Source organism: Vanellus vanellus (assembly GCF_965231255.1).
Source record: "Vanellus vanellus genome assembly, chromosome: Z".
In the NCBI taxonomy this organism is placed as follows: Eukaryota; Metazoa; Chordata; class Aves; order Charadriiformes; family Charadriidae; genus Vanellus; species Vanellus vanellus.
In genome coordinates, this window is record NC_138908.1 from 15,835,664 (window position 1) to 15,852,340 (window position 16,677).

Here is a 16,677-nt window from a genome sequence, read left to right on the forward strand (position 1 = left end):
ATTACTTTTGTAAATCTTCAGCTGCATATTTCTGAATGATTACCTTTTTGGTAACCATCCTCCTTGGATGAGTCAACACCATACAAGGATAAAGGGTGGGGAAATAGGATAATAACAGTGGCTAGTGAATCAGTGTTAAACCATTGGTGTTTATATATGAAACAGTGGAAAGAAGAGCAACAGATAGTAGGTTGCTGCTGAACCCTGAAAATTTAGATGCTTTTCAGCAAACGTTTTCGGAAAACAGACCATTCCCTTAGCTGGGAAAGCTATTTTGAAATGGTAAATGTGAAATGTATGAAAGTGGAAATGACCTCCTAGAAAGCTTTCCTTTTATAAAAGAGACTATTTTCAAGCCAAATTTGATTTGGAAAACTGTGTCCAGCTATCTGAGCCTTCAGAGAGTAGTTTTATCTCTCCATTGTGCTGGCTGGCATGGTAACGAAGCTCATTCTGCTCAAAATGCACTTTCAGTCTTGTGACATGTTTGGGGAGACATGCTGAGTAGAAAAACCTTTTTGGTATATTCTGTTCTCTTCCTATTTTTCCTGCCTTCCTTTAAAAAGATTGAAATACCTGAATAGTTGTGGGTTTTTTAATGAAAATATAAGCTCGAACATGTACAAACTATGCTAAAATTGGAATAAGCAGTGTTTCTGCCTTCTTGCTTTTTCATATACTGCTTCTGTTTTCTTCAGATACTGCCTATCAATACTGACAGCACATGTGAAGAAAAGTCCTCCAGAATTGGAAATTGCTCTCCAGAAGGTTCATGATCTTCGAGGTGTTGTATCAGGAACTCAAAAGTTTTGAAAATGAGGGGTTTGCAGGAGCTTTCGTTGTTAGCATGGTTCACCCTGAAAATTAGTTTAAAGTGGCTGTTCACAGAGTCAGCCAGAAAACAGAAATTTACTTGAACTAGCTGTGTGTTAATGGAACAGCACCATAATAACTGAGATACGCTGCTGTACATGCCCTCAGCTCATCCTTTAATCTAGGTGTGTCAGTAGACAGCCCAGAGTTGGAGCTGTTTTCTCTTTCCAGTCAGAACTCAGGTTATCCCAGTATGGAATAGGAGGTTCCCATTCTGGGTCCTGGTATCTCAAACTGCCAGACTTTGCTTTTGTTCTGTGCTGATACTTCTGTTGTCACTGTTGCACGCTTAACAAGTTACTATGCTTGAGCTGGTCCTTGAAGTAGCCCAGGAAAGGCAAAGTTACCCCTCTGGCAAGAAGGAACGAGCTGTTCATTTGATGGTCTCTGTGTGGTGTCAAGGATGTGCTTGATAATACATCCCTCCCTCAGAACAGGGTTCCACTGCAGATGGTGTAACTGATCATATGCTTGTTTATCTTGTTACAGAAAGCACTACTCCAGATGTCAAAGCTGTGAGTGCAGAAGAAGCACTGAAGTACCTGCTTTTCCTTGTGGATGTCAATGAATTGTATGATTATTCCTTGGGGACGTATGACTTTGATTTAGTCATCATGGTGGCAGAAAAGTCTCAAAAGGTGTTGGCTTATAGCTCCAGACAGGCAACTATTTTTCTGCTTTCCCAAAGGTTCTTTGTAGTCTGCAGATAAGCCCCCATGTTTTGTTAGTCATAGCTCTCTACCTAGGCAGGCTTCCAGTTACTCAGAAGTTCTCTGTGTGCTTGGGATGATGCTGGGAAGATGGCATGTCTCTGCATCCCTTAGCACTCCTTGAGCATAGCTTTGGAAACTTTCTTGTCCTTAAGGTGAAATAGAGCTGTTTACAGCAGCACGGCAAAGTAGATGACAGTCCCTCCCTTCCCCAGAGCTAAAGTGTTGTGACTGCATGCCTTATGTTCCCAGTTTTGTACTCTTTGGATTCTTGCTTATTTGGTGGCTTGCCCTGATAATAGTGTGTCTCTTCCAGCCGGTTTAATTTGAAATCTGAATGGAAATGCTCATGAGGATCTTCATAGTTTCCTAATGTTACAGCAGAGCCTGCTGTATGTCAATTAAAACACCCTATTCATGTTAACAGGTTTTATGACCTTTGGTGTGGGGGAAATTGATCAGCTTTACAGCTGCAAATTTATACGTGATAATAGCTAATAGAAATAGCCTTGAATTTTAAATGTCACCAGCCTTTAGATGCTGCTGAAGTCCATGTGGGAGACCGGTAATTTAAGTTAGTCATTTCTGGCAAGAGTACATATACAGAATTGATTCTTTAAGATGGCTTTCATTTAAAAAAAAAAAGTCTTTTTAGTGTATTGTCATGCAATTTCAAATATGGGACTGTCTGTTGGTGAAGATGGGGGCAAATAAGGATCTTGGCAGATTAGCTCAACTGCGATTTTTTGTATTATTCTTTGCAGGACCCAAAAGAATACTTGCCCTTCTTAAATACCCTCCGAAAAATGGAAACCAATTATCAGCGATATACAATAGACAGACACTTGAAGAGATACACAAAAGCTCTTGGGCACCTCAGCAAATGTGGTAGGTGTCCTGCACATCCAGTGTCTCTAAGAAGTTTTGCAGTGGAACTTTTCCATTTTGGAGAGCCTTTGGGGGGAAATAGCTGAAGAAAGAGAAGGATTGCACATGGTCATCTTTCCTCCTGGTAGTGCATGGTTAACTTCTGCTACATGTAGTGTAGCTTGGCGCAGGGAGAAAGGGGTGAGAATGTTTTCTGCTCTGTGATTGTGAAGCATGAGTCTTGTTTTGTTCCTGTTGTAGGTGACTTGTCCCCAGTTAATATTGCTGGCAAAAGTGGACCAAACCACAAGGAAGTGAACACCTTGATTTTATAGTAATAGAATAGGTGCTTTTGTGCTCTTCCACGCAAGCACCTCTAGTTGCTTCTTAATGCAATGAACCCAGTCTGGCTGGGAGCATTGAGAGCCATCTGTTTTCTCTTTTATTGGTATGAAAAATAAATCATTTCTGTAGGTCCTGAACACTTCTCTGAATTTCTGAACTTGGTGAAGGATCAGAATCAGTATTGCGAAGCCTTGAAGCTGTACCCCTCTAGCACTCAGGAGTACAAGGTGTGTAAGCATGCGAAACTGCAGCATGTAAGTTTTTCGTTCTGTTATGCGTGTGTTGCCACATCCTCGGCACCTTGAGTGACAGCAGGAATGAGACAGCAGCTGCTTGCATTCAGGGTCTCCAGGTCATTGCTATTCCTATGTTGTCCAAGACTGTCCTCTGAGATAAGAGCTGGAATGACTCTCAGCACTGACGCTGCAAGGTCTGGTCATCAAAGGAGTGGCTGTTATTTCTTTAATCCTGTGACCAGGAGAACACCTGGGAGTCCAGTTTCTGCTGCACTTGTGGTGTGCTGGAGAACTCCTGTTACCACAGAAAGACTTTTCTTCCTGTCTTGACTTTTGTGATACCAGCTTTCTGTCTGGCACTTGCAAATTCTGTGGGGACACTTTGTTATCCTTAAAGTATTCTGAAGAGCACTAGTGAGCTTGGGGAACTTGTAGGTGTGCTGTTTCCTTGCGTGTAGTGTCCCTTGTTGGTTTTAGTATTACTGAAGAACTTTAGCTTGCCCAAGGCTGAGGTAAAATGTAAACAAATGCATTTAATATAATTTCATTTAGATATTGTAAATACACAACACAAAAGCCTTTGTAAAAGAAGTAGATAAAGATGTAAGAGGGGAAATGCAGAAACTCTTTGTAACACAGTGAAAGCAGAAAGGACTTTTTCCTCATGAAGGAGGTCTGTTCCTGACTCTGGCTCACTAGGAGTCTTTCTTTATTCCTTCTGTATTCTTCCAGTCAAATCCACCCGTCCCTTCTTGATGGAGATTGTGAGCTTTGAATAGCATAGTGAAGCTCAGGACATTGATTCACAGCAGCCTGTGCCTATAGAGTTTTGTGGCTCGCGTCCTCCCTTGTGCCAGTGTTTGACTCCTGGAGTATGTTGGTTCAGGGAGACGTACAAACAAAAACCGCATGTGTGAGCGGGGAAGAAGGGGCTGATTTCCTGCATTATGTAGTTTACTCAGCCTTTGGCTTGGACAGTTAGGTACTTCCCTGCATCTCTTGCTTTAGCTCTGTGAAATGTCTGTGTGTGCTAATCATCAGCCCTCGGCTTGATAGAAAGTTCAAAATGGTGTAAGAATATTTTGCCTGGAGGTTCCTTGGGGAAAGGGGCAAATAGGCTTTTGTTGTTGTGCACTTAATTTTTACTAATGGAGGACTGCTACTGACTCTGCAGCTGATATCTTATTTCTCTTTTGTCCCTTTCTTGCAGGATATCAGCGATGCGTATGGGGAGTCCTTGATTCAGAAGCAGCTATACGAACAGGCTGCATTAATATTTGCTCGTGCTGGCATCTTTGCAAAAGCACTTGATGCTTTTCAGAACAGCGGTAGCTGGCAGCAAGCCCTGTGCATGGCGTCACGGCTTGATTACACAAAGGATAAGCTGTCCAGCCTGGCACGGAGCATGGCAGGTAGGCCTTGAGGAGATGGAAGTGTGCAGTGCAAAACTGGCTGTTGTTATTTTTGGTTCATTTTGATTTTTCCTAAAATTTAGTGAAAATCTTGCTCTTTAGCAGCATTTTTCTTAAAGGGAGAACAAAGATCCTATGTTTTCCAAGGGTTTGTGTGATTGCACATCACTTGTTTCTCAAAGGAACCAAAAGATGCTGGAGCTGAGCTGGTAGGCACCCAGAAGTTGCCAAGCTAGCTGTGGCCTTGACTACCTGATACTGACTGATTCTTGCACTTTTTCCTTGCAACCAGTTGCTGAACTGCTGTTCCAGATTGCCTCCCTGCTTAACCTCAGGAAATGGAGATTGTTTGAACTGACATGATTGAGGCCTTTAGGCATCCTTGACATAAGTACTGTGCCTAGTCACAGAACTTAAAGGCTATTGCATAATTCAGAGCTGCATCTTCATGTTTTCTCCTTAAAGCCTGCTAGCAGCTAGGACCAACTGGTACATGTAAAGCTATGTGCCATCCTGCTGCAGGAGAAAAAGGTAGCTGGTCTCAGAATTTGTGCTCACTAGCATGTACCAGGCTGCATATGTGAGATGTGTTGTGGACCTAGCATATATTTCAGCAAGAGAAATGGAGCATCATCCTGACTTTTGCCTTACTCAGAGGCAGAGTTTATGAAGGGTCCACTTAGGCAGTGGGAATATGGCTCCTGGGAGTGTAATCTTCCGGAGTTGGATATTCCAGTATTTTCTTTTTATGTCACTTAATGTGATTTGGATCCTTCATGTCTTGCCTTTAATACTTTTTCTGTTGGCCCTCTTAAACCACAACTGTAATTTTGTGAAATGAACAAACTGTCTTGGATGGGATTGCTTTGTTTGGGTAATTTAATTTTTTTTCTAGTGTTGTGTATCACTTGCTCTCTTACACTGCATCCTACCATATGAACCAGTGCTAAAGCTGGTTCTGACTTGTAGAGGACTAGAAGCCCTGAATCCCACAAGCTTGATGGTTGTCCATACCACAGAGAGCAGGCACCAAAGTGCTCTCTGCAGATACCAAGGTGCAATACACCGAAGCTTCATGAGAGATTTCCTTTTTACATCCTGGCCCCCTCCACTTAAGAGACTCTTCGCTATTTCTGATTTAAACTTGGGGAAAACATTTTCCAGCTGGCCTCAAGGGATGTGCACTGGCAATTTCACAAGGAACTGGCTGGTGATGATGCAAGTTAATGAATTTTTGGCATCAGGCAGCCCCTCTTTTTACTGGGCTGATTGAGTAAGTGTGTTGAGCAGGTGGAAACTGCCTCAGTGAGTGGTATTTTCCTCTACTTTGTTGTTTAGTGGCACAAAATCCAGCTGCTTCTGAAAAGCTGAACTTCACCTTTTTTTGTAGGAAAACTAGTTGATCAGAGAAAGCATGCAGAGGCATCCATACTCCTGGAGCAGTACACTCAGGTAATGTAATCCCCCTCCTGTCTGTGCCCCAGTAATATCCTCTGTCAGAGAGATATGCCATCTGTGTTTTCTCTGTTTTCCTGGGCCACAAGTGACTCCATGCATGCCGACAGCAAAACAGGCTGTCTTGGGAAGGTCAGAGCAGGTCCAGGTGATGCAGTGAGCGGGATGTGGGTGAATACTGTGTCCCTAAGCTTTTCCATTCATGAAGCTGCCTCTGTTTTTTTGTCTTGGAGAGCTGAAGCATGAGGACTGGAGTAAGGAAGACAGTTTCAGAGGGATTTCCCCTTAGCATGGGAGAAGGAACTGTAGTTCTTTTTTTTTTTTTTTTTTTTTTAATGTCAGCATTTCATAGTACCGGGCATAGTTTTGCTGTCCTGACTGTGATAACTGCTGCATAGAAATGTGTATCTGAATAGGTGCTACGTGTACTACTAGCATCAGTAGCAGTACATGGTTGCTCTTTCCTTCTAGGACTATGAAGAGGCTGTTCTCCTGCTCTTAGAAGGGGCTCTCTGGGAAGAGGCTTTAAGACTGGTAAGCCATTTTAGAGCACAAGAACCAGAATGAAAATGTTACCTGAAAGAGGGGTCTAAGTCCTGATTCTTCCAAAACAGAGACTATGTTTAGAGAGGAGACATTGCTTTATTCTGGTCAGGGTGCATGGTGGAATATTTCCACAAATCAAGCACACCTCTTGCGGGTTTCCTCATCATATTTATACATGAAAGCCACAAGGTAGCACACTCCCAGTTACAATAATTGGTTGGTAATTTACATATTATTAAATATTTGCTGTGTCATTCTTCTCAGTGACTGAGCCTGCGCAAGGGAAGGGTCTCCACCCAGGCAAGGGTCGTCTTGGCCTATGGGTGTGATTTTTAGTATTATAGTGAAGGTAGTTGAGCTTTAGACACCCATCATTTTCACTTTTCTGCCAAGTTGGTTAGACCTTTCAAAACATGGTAGATTAGTAGTATCCTCAAGGTTCGTATGCTCCAGGATGTTTCACTTTGAAGAACAACAACAATACTTGCTTTCCCTGATTAGGTGTTCTTCCTCTTACAACTCAAGGATAAAATCCTTGTTATCCATGAGAACGTCTCAAAAAGTTCCTCTACTAATTAGCCCAGATACTTGTGAAGAAACATTCCCAAGGCCGACCATCTGGCCAAGTACATAACAAAATCATCATAGCAAGACCCCATATCAGAAGTTCTGTTAATGCCAATAGCTAACAGGCCTAGCTAACTTTAATGCTAACAACTTTAATGCTAAGAAAAATGGCTAAGATTCTAACTACAAGACAACAGAAATATTTCATTAGAGTGCAAGAACAGAGGGATGGGATCTGGGTTAGATTCTTAAACCATACCTTGTTTCCTTTCCCTGATTCAGATTCACAAGTATGGTCGACTGGATATCTTGGAGACCAACTTCAAACCTGCTATTCTGGAAGGTGAATCTGTGCAAGAATCTGAGACTTCTCTGTGCTATAGAGGCTGAAGAATGTCTTTACTCGGTCTGTGGGAAGTCACAGCACTCCAGTAATGAAAGCTGTATGGAAGGATGCTTTGATTCTGCCCGACTGATGCTGCTCAGTTAGCTGCATCTGGCTTTACTCAGTGCAGCTTGAAGCTCTGCAGTGTCACAGCCTCTTTTTAGCGTAGTCAAGTTCTCGTTGAGCTTTTCCAGACCTCACAGTCACAAACTGCAAAGAGGTCTGTGTCTGCATGTCCATGAACAAGCAGGAATGTCCTTGTTCCAGAGCACACGTGGCAGCAGAGCTATGGACTAAGAAAATGTCTGGCTGGCCTATAAGCTTTTATGAGTAGTTTTTGAAAAATATTTGATGGCTGTATTCTCCCTTCCATCCAAGAAGGATGGCTGGTTACTATTGGTTGCTTTTCCTTTTCATGCTATGGGCAGTAGGCTTTATGTGTTGAGGGATTATTTTTTTTTTTTCTTTAATTTGAACCTAATTAATGTAAAGAAATTCAGCCACAGAGCTTTCTGCTCTTCCTGTATCAGAAACAGACTCTTGTAGAAAATACTTGTCTGGCAGGTTGATTCACTCTGCATCCAGGTGCATCTTGTTTGGTGGGCTCCTGTATTATAAGCTTTAAACTTCCTTCTGCTTGAATTCTTTTCCGTGCTTTGCACCTGACTTCTGAGTTTGTTGAAGGACTGTACTCCTTCAGACTTCTTTTTTTAAAAAAAAAAAGCTTTTCTGGTTCTCTTGCACAAATGTTCATGTTCTGATTTTTCTTATTGAGCAGCTCAGAAAAGTCAGCTCATGTTCCTAGATTCTCAGAAAACAGCATTTCTTCACCATAAGACTCGCCTGCAAGTGGTCCGAGAGCTGAAGAAGGCTTGTGAGAGTCTGCAGGGTTGGTATTAAAATGCATATGACTTTCTCTGCATAAATAACTGTGATCATCTTTTTCGTTGTGTTTTCCATTTGTCCTGGAGGAGCCATGCTGTGTTCTAGCTCCAGTGGTATCTACAACAGTAGAAGAGCACTCTTTTCACCCCTTTCTCACACCATACTTGAACTGTGGTTGTTTGACCTTGCTCATTCTGTAAAGACAGCTTTATTTTCAGTGCTATCTGTGTCGTAGCTTTCATGGGATCAAAATGCACCTGAAAGTTCTTCAGAATGACACAACGTTGTCTCCACAGGGCCAGCTTGACTGGGTCAGACAGTGCTCAGCGTGTCCTTTGTGCTGAGTACCTACTAGGCCTAATCAGCTGACAGCTCACACAGGCTCAGGGAAGTTTTCTGAAAGCAGAATGCTTTGTCCTGGTCCAGATTTGCTGCACTGAGATTGTCATCCCTCTGACTGTGCTGTCTAATATCACAGTCCCCACCAGGGCAGAGCAGCAGCGTTCTTCTCACAATTGATGTTTCTTCTCACGTGCTGGCTGAGTGGGGTTGAGAGCTTTAAGGCTCCAAAATGCCAGCAGGTAGAATGAATCAGCCCAAGCTGCTTCTCAAACAAGCTACATAAATTACCCAGAGAGAAAGCTTCGAATAACTGTGACCTTTTTCTATACTGTGACAGTTTTTAACATGTTTTGCAGATTATGAAACACCAAATTCCCCAGAATTCGATCTTTTCTCTGAAACCAGCAGTGTTGTGACAGCCAGCGACATGAACAGCAAATATTCACACAGCAATTCAAGAATATCAGCGTACGTATCTGCCTCCAAATTAGGTAGTGGCTGCCCTGGCATCAGCATTTGGGAGGGCAGCTTGTTCATGCTTGCCATGCTCCTCCTCACAGCTGTGCGTGTCTAGGAGCTGCTTTAATTACAGGCATTTCATGGTTATTTCAACTGTTATTGGGAGGGATAGAGCAGAAAATGCCAGAAGCTACTAGTGCAACAGGAGCTGAGTGCCCAGCAGAGGAGCTGTGAGCACAGACTTTGGGCAGGAGCTGGCTCTGTGAGTGTCGGGCATGCTGCCAGAATAGCTGGCTGTAGGAAGCTTGACACAGAATATGGGCAGAGTGCCTCAAACATTAGCAGCTTGTGCGCATGGCTTGTGCTCTTTGTCCCAGGTTTTGACTAGATGGGTGGGGGTTGCTAATAAATCTCATACCGATGTCTTCCCGCAGTGGGCATCTGTGTTGCTTTTAAGTGCTCTTAAGAATGGGAGCTGCAGTGTGGGGTGGGGTGTTGGAGGCCGGTGTAGTCTGTGTGACTGCTTCTGAATTCCCTAGCTGAAATGTGGAAAAATACAGTTGTGGGGAAAGCATGGACTTTTTAGGGCACTTTCTGTGGCCCGGATGAAAAGAGGAAGAGAATGCAACCTTGGTATTCAGCATATCTGTGTCAGAGTGTGCTGATCATTTGGCGACATCATGCAACTAGTACTGGCCTGTGATTAGAAGTTGCTTTCCTGTGATAAGGGGAAGGAGCTGAGCTATATTAGTGCACATCCTGTGGAGACTGCAGAAATGAAAATGTGCACAGGCAAGCACAGACCCTGGCACCAAACTGATTTAAGTGGAGCTCACCTTTGCCTGATGGTGACTACTGCCAGACGATTTACCCTACTTTATGCTTAGAGCAATGCTTTAACCTTGCTGGAACACGAAACAGTCCTTTCTGTAGAGAGAAGCAGCCCAACTACTGACTTGTGTTTCAGACCACAAAGGATGTTCCTTCAGACTATTACAGCTTTACCCCATTACAGCTAATCCTGTTGTGCACGCTGTAATTAAGCATCCTCCTTTTCCAGGCGATCCTCAAAGAACCGGCGTAAGGCTGAGCGCAAGAGATACAGCTTGAAGGAGGGCAGTCCATTTGAAGATATGGCCCTTCTGGAAGTCCTGGGAGAAAATGTTCGTGCTGTTGAGACTGTGAAGGGTAGGCTACTTGATGATCTTAATCCACTCCGCAGCTTGTGAGGACAGCTGAAGCATTGTGCCCCCTCTTCTTAATGCATATGCTGGGGAGAGAAGCTGCCTGGTCCATAAGACCAGCTGTGTTGGACCTTGATTTGGTTCATCTGCCTCTTGGCTGCAAGAACACGTAATAGTGTGAGCTATCCACATTTGAAGTTTGGGAGAAGTGAGATCTTGTCAGTACCGTGACAGATTTGTCTCACATTTGTACTCGGGCACTGTACGGGCTGGGTAGGGCAGAACCAGTTCTCATTTGCTGCTCCCCTTCCTGTGCCCTGATACCAGAGAAATACAGCTGTTTATTTAGCATACCTGTGTTAATTGCTATTGCTTGTGATTCTGTTCCCTTCTGCAGGAGACATACACATCCTTCTGAAGCAGCTTGCGCTGTTTGGTTATGATGAGCAAGCTGGGGCACTGCAGCAACTCCTGGAAGAGGTTTTGCAGTTGATGGAGACCTCGATCCCAGAAATCTGGACTCCAGACCTGCAGCAGAGCTCTGTCAACCTGGTCTGTGCTCACCCGTAATACCCATCATGCCTGCTATACAATACCAAATATTTAGCAGGATTTTGCATCCTCTAGTAAAGAGTCCAGAATCCTTCCCTCACTTTGCAGATCTGCTTTTTTTTCTTTAGAGGCCAAATAGATATTCTGTGCAGTACCTGCCAAGTCAGTACAGTCTAGATGTAAAGGTAGAGCCTTCTGTGTCCCTTGCACTGAATGCCACATTGGACACGAAGAGGTCTTGTAAACCTTGTGTTACCTTGTCCTAGTGGTGACTTCTTTTCGTAAGCTCTATCTTAAGCAATTTGTAGGACATAGGAACACCGTTTTCTTTTTTAGGCCTGATGGTTGAAGTGTTAACCACCACTCCAGCACATACATATGCTATCCGACCTGGTGGTGTGAAGTGAAAAGCTACCAGACCGGTCAATTTAGTTTGAATCAGTATGTCATAAGGAATACATTGCAAAAAGAAGGGTTATGTCAAGCTTCTACGCTTCAGCTTAGAAGCTTCAGGAAATCACGAGGACTGAACTTGGCTCCCTTCCAAAGGAAAAGTCTTCATTTCTAATAAGTAGTTTCTGAACATTAATGGTGAACACAAGATATCCCCTACTATCTTCTCCCTAACTACTGATTAGCAAGATTCTAAGGACAGATTAAAACTGTTCTATGTGACAGGGAGCTGAGACTATCAAATGAACTTTAAATATTGCTGGCACTGTAATGAAAGCAGTCCTGCCAAGTAGTGACACTTACAGTGCTGTGAAGAAGCAGGTGCTGTGTCCTGCAAAGCTGTCCAAAAGCAGTTATCTCTTTGTGCCTCTGTGTTAACTTTTTGGAGACGTTATTGGGCTTTGATCGCATATTCCTGGTCACTTTGTACTGCAAGGTCTCCTGCAGGCAGCTCCTCCTGCTTTTGGAGAGTAACAGCAGAGATTTCTTTGTAGGTATCCCTGCTCTTAGCCTTGCTTTGTGCAGGTTGGAACATTAGTATTGCTTCTTCGTACAGGTCCTGGGACCCAATTCAACTGCAAACGGCATTATGGCTGCCTATCAGCAGAAGAGGATGATGACTCCTGTTGTACAAGGTTAGTTGACACTCTTGAGTTAGGTGTGGGTGTGAAATGTCAGTGAGGTGAGTGGGCTTTGAGGCTCTCCAGCCATTGCTACCTGCCAACAGTTGTAGCTTTTATTCAGTTGTAGGGGTTTCTTGCTTTTCTTTATGATGTACCCTCCTGCCTTGCAGCAAGTGAACAGCCTTAATAAGGTTTTCTTTGCTCTGAAGTCCTGGGCTAAAACTACTGTCTGAATTGTACTCCTGTCTGAATTGTTGCCTCCTCGTTCTGAACAGTAACACTTAATGGAGGGGGGCTTGGTTTGCCCCAGAGATTGATTTCTGCAAGCAGTTCTGCCAGGGGCACTCTTCCCTGTAGGATGGTGATCAGTCAGTAAAGGGAAATGCTATGTGTCGGAGACTTCTCAGTGTCCTTTGATATAAAGAAAAGCAAACTAAGTAGTTCACAGCTCCTGAAGAAACTGTATTGCTGTTACCTTCTGTTCTGACACTTGTCCTGTTTGCCTTTCAGATCCAGAATTACTTATTCCACCAAAACTCAATAAAAATCTACAGTGGAAACTGCATCTTCTCCAATAACTAAAAGACAAAGAATCCCAGTGGACTCTGAACTGTAACTTTTCATATAATTTCATTACATCTTTACAGAAACCATTGTTGTCCTGGTGTTTCTGATACACTGTTCTTAGGGCTGTGCCAGGGCAGGGTCCCTCCCCCTGATGCAACTGTGATTGTGACCTGTATGGCATCACGCTAATGGCTATAGCCACTCACATTCCACTGCAGAGATGGTTTGTGAGGTTGGGGAGTAAAAGGGTGTGCAGCTCTGAACGCTGCTGGTTGAATCCAACATTTCCCACCACTATTCCCTCCCTTCTGGATGAAGCAACCCCACCAGTGTTGGATGGGCTATTTTCTCTGCTTGTCATTCTCCCATGGATGGTACCTGCCATGACAACAGGTCACATTTGAAGCTGTTCAGCCTGGTTTACAGATCTCACCAGTAAGTCTGTACCCATAGGAAATTGTTGTAGTTCCTAAACAAATGAGTTGTGTTTTCTCTATTGAAGCTGGATGTTGGTAATACCAGATTTTCATCAGTATCACTTTGTTACATCAGAGTCAACCCTGCAGTACCAACAGCTGTTACTGTCCTGAAAGTGCGACCATTCGCACATGGCAAATCTTGGGTAGAGGGAAACATGAATAAAAGTCAGGGGGAAGGCTGGGGTAGGGGGTGTCAGTGTCACACACTGCTGGGTAGTACTACCCTAATTATCTCAGTTTAAAGAAGATCAGCTAATGCTGCTGCATGGCACTGGCAGATCACAGAATCACAGAATGGTCAGGGTTGGAAGGGACCTCTGGAGATCACCTAGTCCAATCCCCCTGACAGAGCAGGGTCACCTAGAGCAGGTTGCGCAGGACAGCATCCAGGTGGGTTTTGAATGTCTGCAGACTTGGAGACTCCACAACCTCTCTGGGCAGCCTGTTCCAGTGCTCTGCCACCCTCAGAGTAAAGAAGTTTTCCCTCATGTTAAGATGAAACTTCCTATGTTCAAGTTTGTACCTGTTACCTCTTGTTCTGTCACTGGGTGCCACTGAAAAACAACTGTTCTCATCTACCTGGCACCCTCGCTTTAAGTATTTATAAGATCAACAGCTGTACCCTGATTATGCTGTATGCTATTGCAGAACTGTTTCAGCTGGAAACTGATCTAACCTCATATCTGAGAATTAGGTTTTACTGTAGAATACTTCTGCAATCTGACTCAAGAAGTAACAGCAGTAGTCCTGGGAGCAGAGCAAGGGGAAAAGCTCTGCAGGCTGGGCTGGAAACCCTTTCAGTGGTAGCAGCCCCTTTCTCCATCAGTTAATTTTGGCCTGGCAGCTGCTGTGTTCAGTGCAAGCCATTTCAGTTAGGTGCTGTGGAAAAATGCCAGCACAAACAAGGCACTTCCTGCCTGTCAGAGGTATCTAATGACACAGCAATGGGCTGTGTTCTTACTGCACGGCATTGGCATGTTTCTAATGCTGCTGATCGTCGTTTTTGTGATGCAGAAACTCCATCATACTGGGATGGCCTTGTGGGCTTGCACTGCATGTGCTGTGCTGGCTTGGGGTTGTTGGGGTGCAGTGTTAAAAAAATCCTTTGTCAGCGTTGCATTAAGCATTGGTGTGCTCTTACTTCCAGCTGTTCTGTGTTACATGGCCTGTTCTGGGTGATGTGGGGATGCCTGGAGCCTGTTGTCAAGTACCGTGCCTACCCTGGGAAGAGATCTCCAAGAGTAAAGTCTTGAGATGGCAAAACACATGAAAGGCTGCACAGGGTAGGAGTGGTTTACTCCATCTGGGTCTTCAAAATGGTAGTAGAACATAGTCCAAGGTGAAATATGGAAGCCATCTTTCAAGTCTGGGGAAAGGGGTGGTGAGGGAGTCTGTGATCCTCTCCAGGGTATGGAGAGCTCTGGCCTTGCAACTGAAATGCAACACTGGCAGCACTAATTCCTGACATTCCTAAATCTGATGCTAGGAAATGCCGATGTATTTGTGCAGCCTAATCTATTGTCTAGAAAGATATTCCCTCTTTAAAGAGCCCAAGAAAAGGTAAAACTACTGACAGTTTACTGAGGGTTCTGAGGGTTGGGCTTGTGCCTAAACACAGCAATTCCTGTAATGTACGCATATGGATTCTTCTGCTTTTCAAAGCTGAAGACCCTCTGGTCTTAGACATGTTTTTCCTGTTCTCCTTCAAGGCAAAATCACTTTTAAGTCTGCCATCCAGGTGGAAAACCAGTCTTCTAAAACATTCATATGGTAATTTATCACTGAACCCCATTGTCTCCCCCTACCCCTCTCCCTCCCAAGTGAACTTTGACAAAGGACCAATAGAGCTGGAAGCAGCACCTAGTGTCCTGAGCCTCCAGGGGGGATGTCCTGCCTCCTGCTTCCTCCTTCTGCAGGTGCTGAACCTTAGCTTCTTTTCAGCAGCAGCCAGGAGTCTGCTTTCCCTTGATTTCTACTAGGATGCTCTTTTGCTTTCTCAGTGATGCATATCATCTTGAAATACACTCTGCCTTAGCTGCTGTCTTTACAGATGTGGTGAATTTGCTCTTCTGATTTCTGTGGAGGCTCGTACAAACAGATGTGGTTATCAGGAATTGAAGTAAGCCATTAATGCAGAAATAGGGAGTTTAAGAAATGTCCAAATTTCTGAGTAAATGTGGCTGTATGGAAGCCTGCTTCTCTTGTTAGAGTAGAAGTTTGTCACCTGTCTGCTGTCTAGCTTTATTAAATACAAAATACAAAAGAAAATAACTATTTCAGGCACAATATCACAAAAATAATACGGCTACAGCAGAGATCTCTTTAATTACAGCAAGGGGTGGAAGGGAGGTGCTCTTGAATTGATTCAGGTACCCTTTGTCAACACTGGTCATTCTAAGGCGCCCCATGCCTTTCTCAGAAGCACTTCTTAAAAATGCAGGAAGGACCATGTTCTTCATATTCATTGCTGTAAACCCAGAGCTCCTGGGAAGAGTGGAGTGAGGCCAGAATAGACCCGCCAATCCAGACAGAAGACTTTCTTTGAGGGGACGCAGCTGTGACGAGGTTGCTATGGGGGCACATCCCAGCCAGTTCCATCTGGAAGCGGTCAGCAAAGCCCGCCATCATAGTACTGCCCCCGCATAGCAGGATATTACCTGCCATTTTTTTGCTGATGTCGGGATTACACTTCTTGAGACAGGTGAGTGTCAGTTGCAAAAGCCCTGGCTGCTGTGAGCCAAGTAAGTCTGGTTTGAAGAGCCCTTCAGCACAAAGGAATCTTTCCTTGCCTACAGTGATGAGGTGTCCATCCGGCAGCTCGTAATCCATTTGTTGTTTTTGAACAGGCAAACTCAAGTCCTGTGAAAGGTCCAGAGAAGTGTAACAACATTTCTCTTTGAGATCTTGTACCACATTTAGCTGGTGTTCTGTGAACAAGTTTCCAGACTCATTTAGTAACTTCATGAGGTAATGTGTGATGTCCAAGCCAGCATAATCTACTCTCCTAGTGATGCTACGTATAACATAACCTTCGTAGATGGGAACCACATGCGAAACACCATGGCCACTTTCCACCACGAGAGCTGAGGTTTTTCCATAAGAGTACATGGATAAATGGGACTGGTAGGCAATATGGATGGCAGGCACATGAAGTCCTTCAAACATCATCTCGGCATATCTCTCCTTGTCAACAGTGGAACACAGGGGAGGTACCGACACCAGAACAGCATGGTCCTCTGGCTGAATCTTCATCTCTTGCTGGAAAATACACTCCAAAGTATCTTGGACACAGTTCCAGTCCACCACTATGCCATGTCTTATTGGGCTGATGAGTGTTAAGGGTACTCTGCTATTCTGAAGCTCTCTACCAACAAAGGTTTCTTTTTGATTCCTCCCAGTCTCCTCTATGGGCTTACCAACTGTAGATGAGACAATGTAGGAAGGCTGTGGGTCCCCTGCAAAGCCACATTTGAAGTAACCTGTGCCAATGTCTATGACTACTGCTTTAGTTTCCTTCATGGCTGTGAGGCTACGCTTGGTTGCAGATACATGGCCATCCCCTGTAGGCTTCAAACAGCTTGTGTCTGCTGCTGCCATTCTTGCAGACCTTTCCTGTACAGCTGTGACTTCATTCAGTGGGTGCTGGACAGGCTTCTCAGTAGCATTGCCCTGCCACCACTCCACCCAGGGCCAGCACGAGCAGCAGATGGTGCCTGGAGCCCTGATAGTGGTTCTAC

The 16,677-nt window shown here is 44.2% G+C and overlaps 2 protein-coding genes across 3 annotated transcripts in view; one reads left to right on the forward strand and one right to left on the reverse strand.

Annotated features, from left to right (window-relative positions):
• The window catches only part of ELP1 (elongator acetyltransferase complex subunit 1), a 32,090-nt gene extending 19,164 nt beyond the window's left edge, over positions 1 to 12,926 (forward strand). Inside the window, exons 23-36 of one of the 2 annotated variants that reach the window (XM_082497846.1) lie at positions 699 to 784; positions 1,363 to 1,511; positions 2,348 to 2,471; positions 2,925 to 3,022; positions 4,242 to 4,443; positions 5,834 to 5,895; positions 6,370 to 6,432; positions 7,294 to 7,354; positions 8,175 to 8,285; positions 8,980 to 9,091; positions 10,143 to 10,270; positions 10,664 to 10,818; positions 11,828 to 11,906; positions 12,405 to 12,926. In XM_082497846.1, the coding sequence (XP_082353972.1) occupies positions 699 to 784; positions 1,363 to 1,511; positions 2,348 to 2,471; positions 2,925 to 3,022; positions 4,242 to 4,443; positions 5,834 to 5,895; positions 6,370 to 6,432; positions 7,294 to 7,354; positions 8,175 to 8,285; positions 8,980 to 9,091; positions 10,143 to 10,270; positions 10,664 to 10,818; positions 11,828 to 11,906; positions 12,405 to 12,472 (1,498 nt within the window). In that variant the 3' untranslated portion in view covers positions 12,473 to 12,926. Of the gene's footprint in view, positions 1 to 698; positions 785 to 1,362; positions 1,512 to 2,347; positions 2,472 to 2,924; positions 3,023 to 4,241; positions 4,444 to 5,833; positions 5,896 to 6,369; positions 6,433 to 7,293; positions 7,418 to 8,174; positions 8,286 to 8,979; positions 9,092 to 10,142; positions 10,271 to 10,663; positions 10,819 to 11,827; positions 11,907 to 12,404 lie in introns of those variants that run through there. The other variant, XM_082497847.1, reaches the window with a different exon arrangement.
• A 2,429-nt stretch (positions 12,927 to 15,355) lies between these two features.
• On the reverse strand, positions 15,356 to 16,459 carry LOC309683000 (actin-like protein 7A; the record flags this gene model as incomplete). Its single annotated transcript, XM_082497182.1, has 1 exon — positions 15,356 to 16,459. The coding sequence occupies one exon, from the start codon at positions 16,457 to 16,459 to the stop codon at positions 15,356 to 15,358; it is 1,104 nt and encodes a 367-aa protein (XP_082353308.1).
• Between the last annotated feature and the right edge of the window lie 218 nt (positions 16,460 to 16,677).